This window comes from Atractosteus spatula, chromosome 3 (assembly GCF_055471065.1).
Source record: "Atractosteus spatula isolate fAtrSpa1 chromosome 3, fAtrSpa1.hap1, whole genome shotgun sequence".
NCBI lineage: Eukaryota > Metazoa > Chordata > Actinopteri > Semionotiformes > Lepisosteidae > Atractosteus > Atractosteus spatula.
The window spans coordinates 71137734-71153003 of NC_142708.1; the positions used below are offsets into that span (position 1 = coordinate 71137734).

Consider the following 15270-nt stretch of genomic DNA (forward strand, 5'->3'; position numbering starts at 1 on the left):
CAGAGGGTGACTGTCTGATATCTTTAGGGACGGAGTTCCAGAGCTTTGGGACATAACGGGAGATATCACACATATTACAGAAACTCCACTGAACATCTAAGGCTACAAGCAAGAGTAATGTGATTCACCAAGTTTATTTAGTTGCTGGCACATTATGAGTCTGAACATCTTGTCCAGTCATTTCTTTAAAGATCACAGGAAATCAGCTTCAAAAAGACAGCTGTGCAACTTGTTCCAGACACCCACTGCCCTTTCTGTACAGAAGGGCCTTCTGTTCTCAGTTCTGGAATGCTTCTGCTCTGTGCTTTCTTCTGATACTGCCCTCCTTTCTGTGCGCTACAAAACACGGGACTATGACTGTAGCTTACTATGATTTACTCTAGTAATTGTTGCGTGACCCTGTCCACCTCTGACAAATGCTTATCATTACCTTCTGTGATTAATGATAGTTTAACGTTGTTAGCAAATGCACCATGGTATCACAACACAGTAATCAAAAAGATCAATCTAAACAAATAATAGTACAATCATAATCGAGCACAGCGTAGCGAGAGAAGGACAGGCACCGCAGGGCTTAACTGAGAGTATGCAGAGGACAAAGCAAAGTACAGGGGATATTATGATTGAACCTCCATTAAGGAGGCTTCAGTCAAAAGCCAATGTAATAAAAGTCACCTCATGCCGCTGGTCTTCCTGGCAGGAGACCAGAGTGAGGGAGGATGGGCAATGGTCAGTCCGAACTGCAGCAGGAACAGCCGTCACCAGCAGAGGGAGACAGAGAGCACGAGAGCGAGCGAGGCCGGGCCGGAGAGAGGGAGAGAGGGAGAGAGCGAGGCCGAGCTGCAGGGGGAGAGAGAGAGACAGACGGAGCGCCAGGGGGGGAGACACAGCCGGGAGAAGAGCCAGGGTGGGCTCTCCGCAGACCCCAGAGGAGGCTCCCGGGGACACGCCAACTGAGCCCCTTCCCCCTCTCACCAAACGCCCCTATCAAAGGCACCCCGAAACCTTCCCAAGGCATGGGCGCCTCCCTGTGTCCCCCCCAGCCCCCCATCTACTCCAGACACAGCCCCCAGCACCAGCACAAGCCCCCAGCCCTCTTCCCTACAGCCCCCCCGCCCTCAGGGCATAGCCATGTGCCCCAGATTGCCCGTGGCCCCCAGGGTTCCCCCAAGCCTCAGCCCTCCCTGCTGCCCCTCAAATTTAACTTGAGACAGCAGAAATCTAGAGCCCTGCCTGTCCCCCTTCCCCACCCCTCTCCCAGCAAAGACGTGTCACTCACACACCTGACACTAGGGGGAGACAAGTCTCCACAGCCAAAGCAGGAGAATAAGGATAGAGGGGTTTGTCCGAGAGGGGCATGTGACATCAAAGCACCCCAAATTTCCACCTTCCCCCCTTCTGCACGCTCTGTTCCCCCAGCCCAGCAACTGGAGGGTGCTACTGGCTCAGAGCCAGACGCATGGGTGCAGTGCCAGCATTCACAGCAAGGTGGTATGGGGGCTCAGCCAGAAAGCAATACCTGCTGCAGCAGTATGAGCAGCACTAGCAGCAGTAGCAGTATCAGCAGCTTTAGCAGCTGGAGTATTAGCAGTGACAGTGGGAGCAGTGTCAGCAACAACCCCAAGAGCACAAATAACAGCAGCAGTACCTGTAGCAAAAGCTCCATACCCATACTGAAAGTGCCTCCCAACTTCGTCATGTCCGAGAAAACCCGCGCCCAGCTGGATGCCAGGTCTGTCTGCCAATCAGGGCATTTCTGTCAGTTTCTCTTTCTCTGACCTGTGTGTGTCAATTCCTGTCTGCTTCTCGGTCACTCTTAGACTGTCTTTGTGTGACTGCCTGTTGCACTCTCGCTGTCAGGCTCTCCATCACTGTTTGACATACTGTACCTTGACCCTCTGTCTGTGTGTCTGACTCTCTTTCAAGCCCGTGTCTGTGTTTGAGTGTCAGCCCCTCTATCTCTGCTGTCTGGGCATCAGACCTTTGTATTTCTGTCTGGCTCACTGTCAGACTTCTGTGTCTCGCTCCTGTCAAACCCCTGTGTCTGTCTGACTCACTGTCAGACCTCCATGTCTCTGTCTGGCTCCTGTCAGACCCCTGTGTCTGTCTTACTCACTGTCAGACCCCTGTGTCTGTGAGTGTCAGACCTCTGTGTCTCTGTCTGGCTCACTGCCAGACCCCTGTGTCTGTCTGGCTCACTGTCAGACCCCTGTGTCTCTGCCTGGCTCACTGCCAGACCCCTGTGTCTGTCTGGCTCACTGTTAGACCCCTGTGTCTCTGTCTGGCTCACTGTCAGACCCTTTGTGTCTCTGTCTTTCTCTATATCCCTATGTCTGTCTGTGTGGGATCTGTGACCCCTATGTCTGTCTGGCTCACTGTCAGACCCCTGTGTCTCTGTCTGGCTCACTGTCAGACCCCTGTGTCTGTGAATGTCAGACCCTTGTCTCTGTCTGGCTCACTGTCAGACCCCTGTGTCTGTGAATGTCAGACCCTTGTGTCTGTCTGGCTCACTGTCAGACCCCTGTGTCTGTCTGGCTCACTGTCAGACCCCTGTGTCTGTGAATGTCAGACCCCTGTGTCTGTCTGGCTCACTGTCAGACCCCTGTGTCTGTGAATGTCAGACCCTTGTGTCTGTCTGGCTCACTGTCAGACCCCTGTGTCTGTGAATGTCAGACCCTTGTGTCTGTCTGGCTCACTGTCAGACCCCTGTGTTTGTCTGGCTCACTGTCAGACCCCTGTGTCTGTGAATGTCAGACCCCTGTGTCTGTCTGGCTCACTGTCAGACCCCTGTGTCTCTGTCTGGCTCACTGTCAGACCCTTGTGTCTGTCTGGCTCACTGTCAGACCCCTGTGTCTCTGTCTGGCTCACTGTCAGACCCCTGTGTCTCTGTCTGGCTCACTGTCAGACCCCTGTGTCTGTGAATGTCAGACCCTTGTCTCTGTCTGGCTCACTGTCAGACCCCTGTGTCTGTCTGGCTCACTGTCAGACCCCTGTGTCTCTGTCTGGCTCACTGTCAGACCCCTGTGTCTGTCTGGCTCACTGTCAGACCCCTGTGTCTCTGTCTGGCTCACTGTCAGACCCTTGTGTCTGTCTGGCTCACTGTCAGACCCTTGTGTCTGTCTGGCTCACTGTCAGACCCCTGTGTCTCTGTCTGGCTCACTGTCAGACCCCTGTGTCTGTCTGGCTCACTGTCAGACCCTTGTGTCTGTCTGGCTCACTGTCAGACCCCTGTGTCTGCCCGTCTTCAGGCTGCGGTATCTCCAGCAGCAACAGCTGGTTCCGCCTCCCCCAGTGTCTGAGGTGCAGGCAGCAGTACGTCGGGCAATGAGGGCTGCATCGTACTCCGAGGCTGTCAGAGCTCCTGCCCCCAGAACTGCCCACCGAGCCCCCGGGGCCATGAGGAAGGAAACCTTTGCCCCCGCAAGCACCCCAGAAACCAACCCACCCACCAAGCCCGTAACAGCCCCGGCACCGAGCGCAGAAATCACCCCTGCAACCAAACTGACAACTAACCCCCGAGGCAACAAGGCCGTGACACCAACTGCACCATCCTCCACTTCTCACTTGCCCAGCAGTGTGGGCACACCGGCCGCTGGCCCCAGAGTGCCCACTTCCAGCACCCCTATCTCGCGAGAGGAGGGCGGCGCCACCCACGACAATGCCCAGCAGCCCAGGCCGCCACCCCAGCCCTGCCCCGCGCGGATCGGAGCCGTCAGGCAGGTGGCGAGAGGGAGAAAGGCACAAATCGCAGCTCGCCTGAGCAGCAGCAGTGGCGGCGGCCGGGCGGGGACCGCTCAGGCGAAGAAGAAACGCAGCGTCTCGCCAGCAGGGGGCAGGAAATCCCAGCCCAGGAGCAGCACCGGCGTGACGGCGCAAATACAGGGACCGACAGCCCCGGGGACCCCAGCCGCCCGGGATGGCGCCAGTGCGGTCAAGCTGGAAGGGTTCTCTAACGAGGAGAAACAGGAGGCCAGCAGCCCTCCAGCTGCGACAGTGCAGCGCCGCAATTTCACCCCGCTGCCCGAGTCTGGAGACCTTGCGCCACAGCGCCAGCCTCAAGTAAGACACCTGCCCCCCACCCCGTACCCCCACCGCTGCCCTTCCTGGGGGCCGGAGAAGCCCCAGGGCCCAGTGCGGTCCTCCCACAACCTTCACGTTCTGGAGCCCTGGCCCACACACCCCGGCCCTCGGTCCTCCGGCCTACCGGGCCCGACCCCCGCCCAGGCAACGGCTCCCTCAACCCAGGCTGAGCTGAAACTCCAGCCCCAGGCCCCCTGCTCCTGCCCCAGGCCCACGGGAGAGGAGGAGGAGGAAAGAGAGGAGAGCGAGAGGAGATCCAGCCCCTCGGCCCCGGACCCCCCGCGCCGGCCACAGAGCCGCTGGCCGTCCTTCCACGCTGACCCCTCCTGCTCACGCCAGGCTCGCTGCCATCACCATGCCAACGCTCCGCTGCCCCACAACGTCGCCCAGTGGTGAGAGAGAGAACTGCCTGTGTCTCTGCCTGGACTGTAGTCTGTTTCAACCTACAGGGGAACACACAGCTGATCTCTATCTATAGTATTCATTCTACAGAGCAGCACAGGTTACTCTACTACAGTACTACTACAGTATGTCACTGCCTGTGAAGGTGTCTGCAAAAGCAAAAAAAAAAGAATCACAATGATTTATAGAGCACATGTAAATGTAATTGATGACTGCTCCATGTTAGCAGCATAATGGCCAAAACAGCTGACTATAGTTGCTTGTCTTGACTAAATTAACATGTAGAAAAATTTAAAACAAGCTTCAGCAATTTAAAGGATTATGTATGGAATCTGTGCTAATTGAACACACGTTGCTCAATATATACAGGTGAAAATATAGTTCAGGTGGGCAGCTGCGTCAGCGTGCGTAGGCTGCAAAGAAACAGGTAATGATTTATTCCTCTGCTGTTTCTGTTATCTTTCAAGGATAATGCAAACTTCCTGTTGAGTGCCTATCAACCCAACTATATTTTTACCTGCTGAAAAGAGAAGAAAGAAAACACGTTTCGGACGTGGAGCCTTCTCCGGGTGTAAGCAAGATAGGGCTCCACAGCCGAAACGTTGTTTTCTTTCTTCTCTTTTCAGCAGGTAAAAATATAGTTGGGTTGATGAGCAGTCAACAGGAAGCTTGAATTATCCTTGATAGATACAGTACGCATGACCTCAGATTTGTATACAACAGATTAAAATGAATTACATTTTCAATTAACTGCAATCCATAGCTACATCTAAATCTCCCACCAGCCCCTTCTCTCCGTCTCACTCTATCCATTTCACTTCCTGTCTCTCACCGCCCTCAGGTTGGCAATACAGCAGAACTTCCTGTGTGAGCCAGCGTGGGTCACTACGGTAACACTAGCAGCTTCACTGGTGGCCAGAGCGACACTGCGGAGCGAGGGAGGGGACACTGGACAGTAACCATGACAACGCACCCGGCAACCGCCCGCTTCCTCAAACATAGTCTTTACTGTACTTTAAGATAAACAATGGCAACACTATTGAACTCTGCGATACTGTAAAGAAACAGCATATCAGAAATCAGTTGGTTTTCTTCATCATCACACAGAAACTAGAAAAAACGTTTCCTCTCTATGTCAAATGCAAATTTTGTCCACTACATTCATAGCAACTGAAAATGTACGTTTTGAACATTATACAAAAAAACTCAAAACCAGATCATTTTTAATTTAAAATATCCAAAATGTTACTGTATATGTTGTTGCTTATTTTTAATGTGCTATGTTATCAAATAAACTTTCATTTTATTCTGTGTTATTCTAAAATTAATAGTACAATCTATTAATTAAATTCATTTTGGTAGCCAAGGACACACGTAATCTGTTTATTGCCTGTCAGGGGCCTTAGAGCTTAGACACAAGTCATCATCTGTAACTTCACTTTAGCACACCATCATCATCAGACCTGTAGACACTGTAAAGACACTTAGTCTGATCATCTTCATCTTCACAATAACACCTCTTCATCAAATGCTGAAGAGGTTTCAAACCTCTTCATTCTTTTGCATAAAGATTGACTGCTGTCCAAAGGAAAAGACCTGTTCAAAAGTGGAAAAGGGGTTTTATTTTTTATTTGGCATATATATTACAGTCAAATTCACGTCACAGGAATAAACAACTTTTTTTGTGAGCAGACGCACATGAAGACTCAGAACTGGACAGCAGTCATTGTTCTCACCTCTCGCTAGGAAACGAGAACAAGGAATGGTGTTGCCTTGACAGAGCACACTCTAGTGGGCAGATGCAGAACTACAGCATAGCTACATGAAAGCATTTTTGCCAGCAGCAGTTCTTTCCTTGCAGTGATGTACAGTATAGTCCACAGACGTCATGGCCTCTCTATTTCCCAGCTTACTGCGAGCTTGAACAGTTATTGCCTCACAAACAATGTCGAGGATGTTAACTACAGCACCAGCAGCTGCTGCAGGGTGTGCCAGAGGCCTCCTCTGAAGGACGGTGAAAAAAAAACGTTCCAGGAACTCTCCCGGGAAGTGAGAGGGGGGTCGAGACGCGTGGTGCCAGGGCCAGAGCTGGACGAAACGAGCTCCGCACCCACACCAACGGGCCAAGGGGGCACCAGCTCCCAAACTCTCCAGACCACTCGAGCCCTTTTTCCCTACAGAGCTGATTTGACCGCGTGTTCACGAGTTGCACAATTATAAGCCAGGCTGCAACATATTCGTTTTAGACAAAGAGTTAAGACTATCCAACTCCGCACACAACGAGTCAAATCGGAAAAGCCTGGAACAGCGCAAGCTGCTCTGCCAGACGCACACAAGGAGGCCAGAACACTGTGAATGGATCAGATCTCAACAGACCACCGCACAGAAAGGCCTCAGACTGTGGCTCAGACGGCACAGCCAGTGGCAGCCCCATTAGCTCTTTAAGGGTGGCAGGGAATCCTGGAATGATTAAGACACAGAGCCCTGCTGGCCACAGAGCATCCCCTCCAATCAGAGGAGCCAGGCCTCCTACACTTCCTGCCGCGCTCAGCTTCCTGGCAGAGCGTCGCTGTCAGGCCCTGCGTGTCACACAAGAACTCATGTGCCCGGTCTGCTCTGTTTTGTGTTTGGCTTTGTGTCCAGACCAGCTCTCAGAGGGCAGGCACCTGTCGCAACACAATGTTAGTGTTGACGGGAGTCTGACGTGGGTGCCCAGCAGGCCAACAGCGAAGAGGTCCAGTAAGGAGAGTGTCACCGCCGGCTGCTGCAGAAAGGTCTTTATTACACCTGCATTACACACACAGACACTCACACACAGGCACACAAATGCATGCGTGTCAGTCCCTCTGTGCGTGAACTTGCCCACCTGTGTGCGTCTATCATGGACAAAGTACTTATGGGGTCTGGCGATGTCCTACACATCGCTGTATAGATCTCTGCGTTTCGGCATGTCTGTCTCTGTGCGTCTGTGTCTGTCTGTATATCTGCAGTTGCTCTCCCACGCTGCAAGGTGCTGCTACACGATCATCTCCAGCTGCCGGGCATATTCTATGACCTGCTGTGCCAACTCTGTGGAAGGGATGGACACTTCCTCTGTGCGCTGCTGCTGGGAGCTGAAGGAGTAATAATCCCCCGGGCCCTTGGTCCACCCCCGCTACGAAAACAAAGGACAGGGAGAAAGTTAATGTACTGTAAACTGCTGGATACTGACTACGAAGAGAGAGAGCTTTAACACACTGCACACCACTAGATACTGACAAGATAGATAGATAATACTTTATTAATCCTGTAGGGAAATTGATGACAATGCACAGAGGGAGGGGTTTAACACACTGCACACCACTAGATACTGATTATGCACAGAGAGAGGGGTTAATGCACTGCACACTGCTAGATACTGATTATTCACAGAGAGAGGGGTTAATGCACTGCACACTGCTAGATACTGATTATTCACAGAGGGAGGGGTTTAACACACTGCACACTGCTAGATAATGATTATTCACAGAGAGAGAGGTTAATGCACTGCACACTGCTAGATACTGATTATTCACAGAGGGAGGGGTTTAACACACTGCACACTGCTAGATAATGACTATGCACAGAGAGAGGGGTTTAACACTGCACACTGCTAGATAATGATTATTCACAGAGAGAGGGGTTAATGCACTGCACACTGCTAGATAATGATTATGCACAGAGAGAGGGGTTTAACACACTGCACACTGCTAGATAATGATTATGCACAGAGAGAGGGGTTTAACACTGCACACTGCTAGATAATGATCATGCACAGAGAGAGGGGTTTAACACTGCACACTGCTAGATAATGATTATGTACAAAGAGAGGGGTTTAACACTGCACACTGCTAGATAATGATTATGCACAGAGAGAGGGGTTTAACACTGCACACTGCTAGATAATGATTATGCACAGAGAGAGGGGTTTAACACTGCACACTGCTAGATAATGATTATTCACAGAGGGGTTAATGCACTGCACACTGCTAGATACTGATTATTCACAGAGGGAGGGGTTTAACACTGCACACTGCTAGATAATGATTATTCACAGAGAGAGGGGTTTAACACACTGCACACTGCTAGATAATGATTATGCACAGAGAGAGGGGTTTAACACACTGCTAGATACTGATTATGCACAAAGAGAGAGGTTAATGCACTGCACACTGCTAGATACTGATTATTCACAGAGGGAGGGGTTTAACACTGCACACTGCTAGATACTGATAATGCACAGAGAGAAGGGTTTAACACAATGCTGGATACTGATTATGCACAGAGGGAGGGATTTAACACACTGCTAGATACTGAATATGCACAGAGAGAGGGGTTAATGCACTGCACACTGCTAGATAATGATTATGCCCAGAGGGAGGGGTTAATACACTGCTTGATCGTGATAATAGAGAGCTTAACACTGTACACTGCAACATACTGATAATACACTGAGACAACTGTAACACTCTGTACTCTGCTACATACTGATAAAACCGAGACAGGGGTTAAAGCACTGCAGACTGCTAGATACTGATAATTAACACACACAGTGTTTAACACACTGAAAATGATGTAAGTGGAGGAGGTAATACACACCACATATTGTACAGTATATTCACAAAGCAATGTAATACAGAAAGAGGACTGGGGTATAGCCTAACTATAACCAGGGACCATACCCACCTTCTTGGCATAGTCGGTCATCTTCTTGGGTGAAGAGAAGAACAAGACCCGTGTGGCCTCACTGAACAAGATCTGCTCGTAGGCCTTCTCTATACAGCCAGCGATCTCATCCCTGTAACACAGACACTGTCAGCACACACAGTCTCTCCACAGCCAGCGATCTCATCCCTGTAACACAGACACTGTCAGCACACACAGTCTCTCTACAGCCAGCGATCTCATCCCTGTAACACAGACATTGTCAGTACACACAGGCTCTCTACAGCCAGCGATCTCATCCCTGTAACACAGACACTGTCAGCACACACAGGCTCTCTACAGCCAGCGATCTCATCCCTGTAACACACTGTCAGCACACACAGTCTCTATACAGCCAGCGATCTCATCCCTGTAACACAGACACTGTCAGTACACACAGGCTCTCTACAGCCTGCGATCTCATCCCTGTAACACACTGTCAGCACACACAGTCTCTCTACAGCCAGCGATCTCATCCCTGTAACACAGACACTGTCAGTACACACAGTCTCTATACAGCCTGCGATCTCATCCCTGTAACACAGACACTGTCAGTACACATAGTCTCTATATAGCCTGCGATCTCATCCCTGTAACACAGACACTGTCAGTACACATAGTCTCTATATAGCCTGCGATCTCATCCCTGTAACACAGACACTGTCAGTACACATAGTCTCTATATAGCCTGCGATCTCATCCCTGTAACACAGACACTGTCAGTACACATAGTCTCTATATAGCCTGCGATCTCATCCCTGTAACACAGACACTATCAGCACACACGGTTTGTATACAGCCAGTGATCCCAAACTTGTAAACAGGCACTGTTTTTACACACAGCATTAATAATCTCTAAATGAGCTGTAGTTAATCTGTATCACAAGAGACAGTCATAGTCAAAAACTCATGAACAATCTTCTATTTAGCTCCCCACACTGCTCCCTCTCTCACCGGATGGTGTCCAGCAGGATGTCTATGAAGAAGGTGTAGCTCTCAGCGGGGATGTTGCCCTTGGCCAGGAATACTTTATTATAGCTGCCCTCCATCAGATACTGCCAGACACAGAAGAACACAGACATCAATGAAGGCCAGAGGTATACAAATCTCCCTTTCACACAACACAAACAGAAGGAGCAAGAGGAAGAGAACAGGCAGAACACAGCAGAGACACAGTTACAGTAACAGACAAACTGCCAAATGGGTCACACACACAAAGCATTCAGCTTCTCTGTACTGCAGCTGCTCCAGTGAGACACTACCTGCTCTAGAGAGACAAGTAACAAACTAGACGAAGCCAATGGGTACATCAAGCCAATGAGAGCAGCTAATTTATACCTCACATCATACCTCATTCAACCTCACGAGGGAGACTCTACCTGCTCTAGAGAGATGGGGTGTAGAGGGAGACACTACCTGCTCCAGGGAGACAAGGTGCAGAGGGTGACCCTACCTGCTCCAGGGAGACGGGGTGCCGTATGTAGACGTTGCTCTGGATGTCTCGGGCGCTCAGCCTCTCCAGCTCGGTGTGGAACTCAGAGACGCGGTTCTGGGACAGCAGGAACAGCAGGTTCAGACCCAGCAGCTGGTGCTTATAGGCCGATTCTGGCAGCTCCTCTCTGGGAGATGGGTGGGGAGGACGCAGAAAGAAGGGTGAGAGACGCAAGTAGAGGAGGACGGGAGAAGAGGAGAGAGGGAGAAGAAGGGAGGCAGAGCATTTAATTAAAACAGAGACACAGCACCAGTCTGATACACAGGCCTGGGGCAGACGCAGTGCAGGTGGCGTTTCGAGAGGAGACAAGAGCTGGCAGAAGAACACATACAGTCAGACAGCGGAACAGAGGCACAACCAAACATGCTGCCACTGACAGGCCAGGCAGGGATAAAGAGAGACACAGGTAATCAGAGGCAAGGACAGAGAGACAGAAACAGAGCAAAGACAGACAAAGGGACAAAAGGAGAGTTCAGACAGGAAAGAAGTGCTGTCAAGACCTATTTCTGTCAGTATCCAGTGACAATGAATGCCTTTACACGAGCAGGCAGCTCATGGAACGAATGGCTGTAACCACCTGTGTCGCCAAACACACTGCTATTGCACTGTTTGCCCCTGGGCTGGTCCGAAGGACAGGACCGGCGCCAACCCTCCCACGGGCTCCGTGCAGTCCGCCTGCATGGTGATTACTGCCGGAGCCGAGGCATAAAGACACGGACACAGCTGGCGTTTCCAAAGAGGAAGGCCAGTAACTGCCGGCTCTGGATTAAAGACCTGGCAATTTCAAGGCAAACACTCTCACGTAGAGAGGGAGTGAGAGGGACAGAGAGGGATAGAGCTGGACAGGGAGTGAGGGGGACAGAGGGGGACAGAGGGCAGGCAGAGGGCAGGCAGAGGGCAGGCAGAACAACTGACTTGTAGTCGAAGTAGTAGCACTTGAGCTGAGCCATGTATCTCTCAAAGGAGGGGATGTTCCTGTCCAGGATACTCCACTGGGCTCCGATCTCCAGCACATCTCCTGGCACAGGCAGAGAGAGACAGGGACACGATGACTGGGGGCCCTTGCCTTGAAAAGCAATCACATTAACAAAGCACTTCTCTGCTACCTTCCCTCACGGTAAGAAAGAGTGAAGCATTCCTTACCACTCAGGAGGCTTCTTACTGCTGTGAAGGTGAACACAATTACACGTGCCTTACATGAGACACATTTACATTTCCAGTGAAACAGAGACTCCAGGAATACAGAGCACTGACCACAGAACTTATCATCACGTGCTTTTCATTTATCTGCTGATCTGTTAGAAGTTTTGCGGTGACAGATCCACAACAGCTCGATACAAGTGTAAGGGACTATTAATTATTATTATAGATCATCCATGCTTTCAAAATCAAATTACTGTGGAAACCGGAGTTTGGAGTTTTATTGTAGGACTGGTTTTCCAAATGAGAAATGTATTAATTTCTGGAATACATACAGTAGGTCCTGTGAACTCCTGAACGGCTGTCCAGGGCAAGACAATCTCTTCTGATCAAACGTCAGCTTTTGATTTTGTGATTAACTTACAGTGCGTAATGTAACTTATGCCGATGACTGCATGAAGGCGAGTCAATAAACGACAGACCAGCCGCAACACAATGAACTGCAGAGATCTGGCGCTGGCAACGGGTCATTACCCCTGACCTGGCTTGAGTGGATTCTAAACAGACACCTGCTGTGGTAGGAGACATCTCAGGAAAATCTGAAGGGGGGAGGATAATGATCAGGAAGAGCCACTGCACCAAAAGTGGAAGAATTTTTGCATTGGTCACTCAAACACCTACTCCAGGTAATAACAGAGTGACCCTGGCTGGACACCTGTAGCACTGCTGGAATGCAGGACACTGGAGGGGGGGGACACGCCTTGTGTCTGTCTTCTCCCAGTGCTCTCCAATTAAACTCCCCCCGAACCTTCACTGGACTGTGCTGTGGCTCCTTGCATCCCTACATAACGAAGTCAAAGAAGCTGAATATGGAGCCCAGGAGAAGTGCCATAGTTCATTTTGCTTTGAAAACGTACGAGCCTACAGGATCCTCCCAAAGATGAACAGAGTAAACATGCCGTCGCCCCGGTGTTAATAATGTGAGGTGCTTGTGCCCCCACAGAGCTGGCATCTGTACCAGAAACCCCGAATCCCACTGTCAGGCACCGCCCGAGAGCCGAGAGGCGGGGGTACACGGGGGTACTTACGTGCCAGAATGAGCTGCTGCTTGGTCAGCTTGGTCCCTGAGGTGGGCAGGAAGTTTAACTCCAGCAGGGAGATCTGGAGAGAGGAGAGGAGTTTATTTGCCATCTGTACCTGTGTACAGTATGTGTCCACTGGGACTCTCATCCGGCCTGTTCTCTCCGGACGCGCACAGCGCGATACACAACACCAGACAACGTGCACGGCACATCACACAACAGCAAATAAAAAAAACCATGACAATCACAGCAACAACATCCAGCAGGGAGCACAGAGCAACAGACACACAGTACGAGAGAGGGGAAGAGGGGAGAGAGAGAGGACATTTACTGTGAAGGTCTAGATTTGTGTTTTATGTTAAGTGTATTTGTTTTTACTCTGATTTCACTCATCGGTCATGCCAATAAAGCACCTTGAATCCAACTGAACAGGAGTTGAGAGGTGTGTGAAGAGGAGGAAGAGGGGTGAGGAGAGGAGGGAGAATGGAACAGTAAACGAGACAGAGGGAAGGGAGGCCAGCAGCTTGAGTAGCGGGTGTTTACAAGTCTTCATTTACACCGTCCTGTCCGGGGCCACAGACACGCCAGGAGTCACAGCACAACTGCTTCTAATCCCACCCAGCGTCTGGATCTGGGGATCCAGTCCAGGGCTTATCCGCTGCCCAGACTACAAACTGTGCCGATCACACAGAATAAGGCGACCAGCCCGAGATCTAACGAGCCCTGCGGCTGACAAAACCCGGAGAGGACCAGACTGCTGTGCAGTGGGAGTCTTGCTCGCTTGCCTGCACGACACGGCCACTGAAGCCGGAATTCGGTGAACGTCGTTGTTATTATATGCTCATGCTACTATTAACAAAATTAATACAGAATTACAGTCGGCAGGCTTACGCAGACGTACCAGAAAATACGAGTTACAAATGACAAAATTTACATGGAAGAACTGTACTACCGGAGTGACACAGTCACCCCCACTAATAATAATCAATCCCGAATAGTGAAAAGGTTTTGCTTATACTGGGTCTATAGCAATGATATAAAACGCGTAATGGTATTTAATGCTCGTTACTGTACTAAATAATCAGATTTATTTTTATAGTTTACCTAGAGAAAACAAAAACTATCTATGCCACTCTAAAGCCACACTTACCGTCCGACGCGACCGAGCTGTACAACACAGTAAGATCTACGGTCTAGCCCTAAGTTTTAACACGTAAAGCGCTTCAGACGTTGGACTTTACCTTCAGTTTAGCCAAAATATCGCCACATTTGTTTACAACTGGGTTCTTCTTGTTCCATTCGGATTTCAAAGTCTCGTACAGACTCGCTGTCTCTTTCAAAACCGACGCCATAGTGATTCTGCAAATTTTGCGACACCGGGCGGCAGGATAATACGGTAGTGTGACAAATGACTGGTTACTACGGCAACATGCCGACTTCCGGACAACCTCATCCATTTCTTATCAACACAGTGGTAGCTTTCGGACGCCATTTTGGTAAGGTCAAAATGCCTACGATAAAGGCGGTTTTTTAAACAATGAATAAACAATATTTCTGCTTAGATTCATTTACTCCCGCATACACACGCACACTCAAGGACAATCTAGAGATGTCAATTAACCCAGATATCATGCTTTTGGACTGAAGGAGGAAACCAGAGTCAGCAAAGGCATGCAGACTCCTCACAGAACATGCTCTAGGTCAGAATGGAACCTAGGACAAGACCTGTGGGCCCAGCAAAACTTCACAGGTGAGGTTCTGTAGTTTCTTTCTTCCCCCCCCCCCCAACACTCTATCCCTTCCATCACTCCCATAAAGGTTTATCTTCAGTAGTAGAGGATTGTATTGCTGTATGTGCTTGTACATTGGAATTCTAATTCACGCTGCTCTCTTGGGACATACACAGTACAGCAGACACAACACCACGCAATGCAGACAGCACATTACAAACATAATTAACAGAACAATAATAATAATAATAATATAATTGCTTACACTTATATAGCACTCCACTCAAAGCGCTTTACAGGTAATGGGAACTCCCCTCCACCATCACCAATGTGCAGCCCCACCTGGATGATGCGACGGCAACCATAGTGCGCCAGAACACTTACCACACATCAGCAATCAGTGGGGAGGAGAGCAGAGTGATGAAGCCAGTTCAGAGATGGGGATTATTAGGAAGCCATGATTAGTAAGGGCCAATGGGAAATTTGGCCAGGACGCCGGGGTTACACCCCTACTCTTTTTGGGAAACGCTCTGGGATTTTTAATGACCACAGAGAGTCAGGATCTCAGTTTTCTGTCTCATCCAAAGGACAGCGCCTTTTTACAGTATAGTGTCCCCATCAC

At 50.1% G+C, this 15270-nt stretch overlaps 2 protein-coding genes across 2 annotated transcripts; one reads left to right on the forward strand and one right to left on the reverse strand.

Moving 5' to 3' along the window:
- The first annotated feature begins 719 nt into the window (after nucleotides 1-719).
- On the forward strand, nucleotides 720-5441 carry LOC148838624 (uncharacterized). Its single transcript, XM_088909811.1, has 3 exons — nucleotides 720-1732; nucleotides 3249-4472; nucleotides 5324-5441. The coding sequence occupies exons 1-3, from the start codon at nucleotides 720-722 to the stop codon at nucleotides 5439-5441; spliced, it is 2355 nt and encodes a 784-aa protein (XP_088765937.1).
- Nucleotides 5442-6081: 640 nt separating this feature from the next.
- Nucleotides 6082-14300, reverse strand: psmd8 (proteasome 26S subunit, non-ATPase 8). Its single transcript, XM_088911641.1, has 7 exons — nucleotides 14160-14300; nucleotides 12925-12997; nucleotides 11612-11714; nucleotides 10658-10823; nucleotides 10159-10259; nucleotides 9187-9298; nucleotides 6082-7636 (listed from the first exon to the last, which is right to left on the reverse strand). The coding sequence occupies exons 1-7, from the start codon at nucleotides 14268-14270 to the stop codon at nucleotides 7499-7501; spliced, it is 804 nt and encodes a 267-aa protein (XP_088767767.1). The 5' UTR covers nucleotides 14271-14300; the 3' UTR covers nucleotides 6082-7498.
- Nucleotides 14301-15270: the final 970 nt, after the last annotated feature.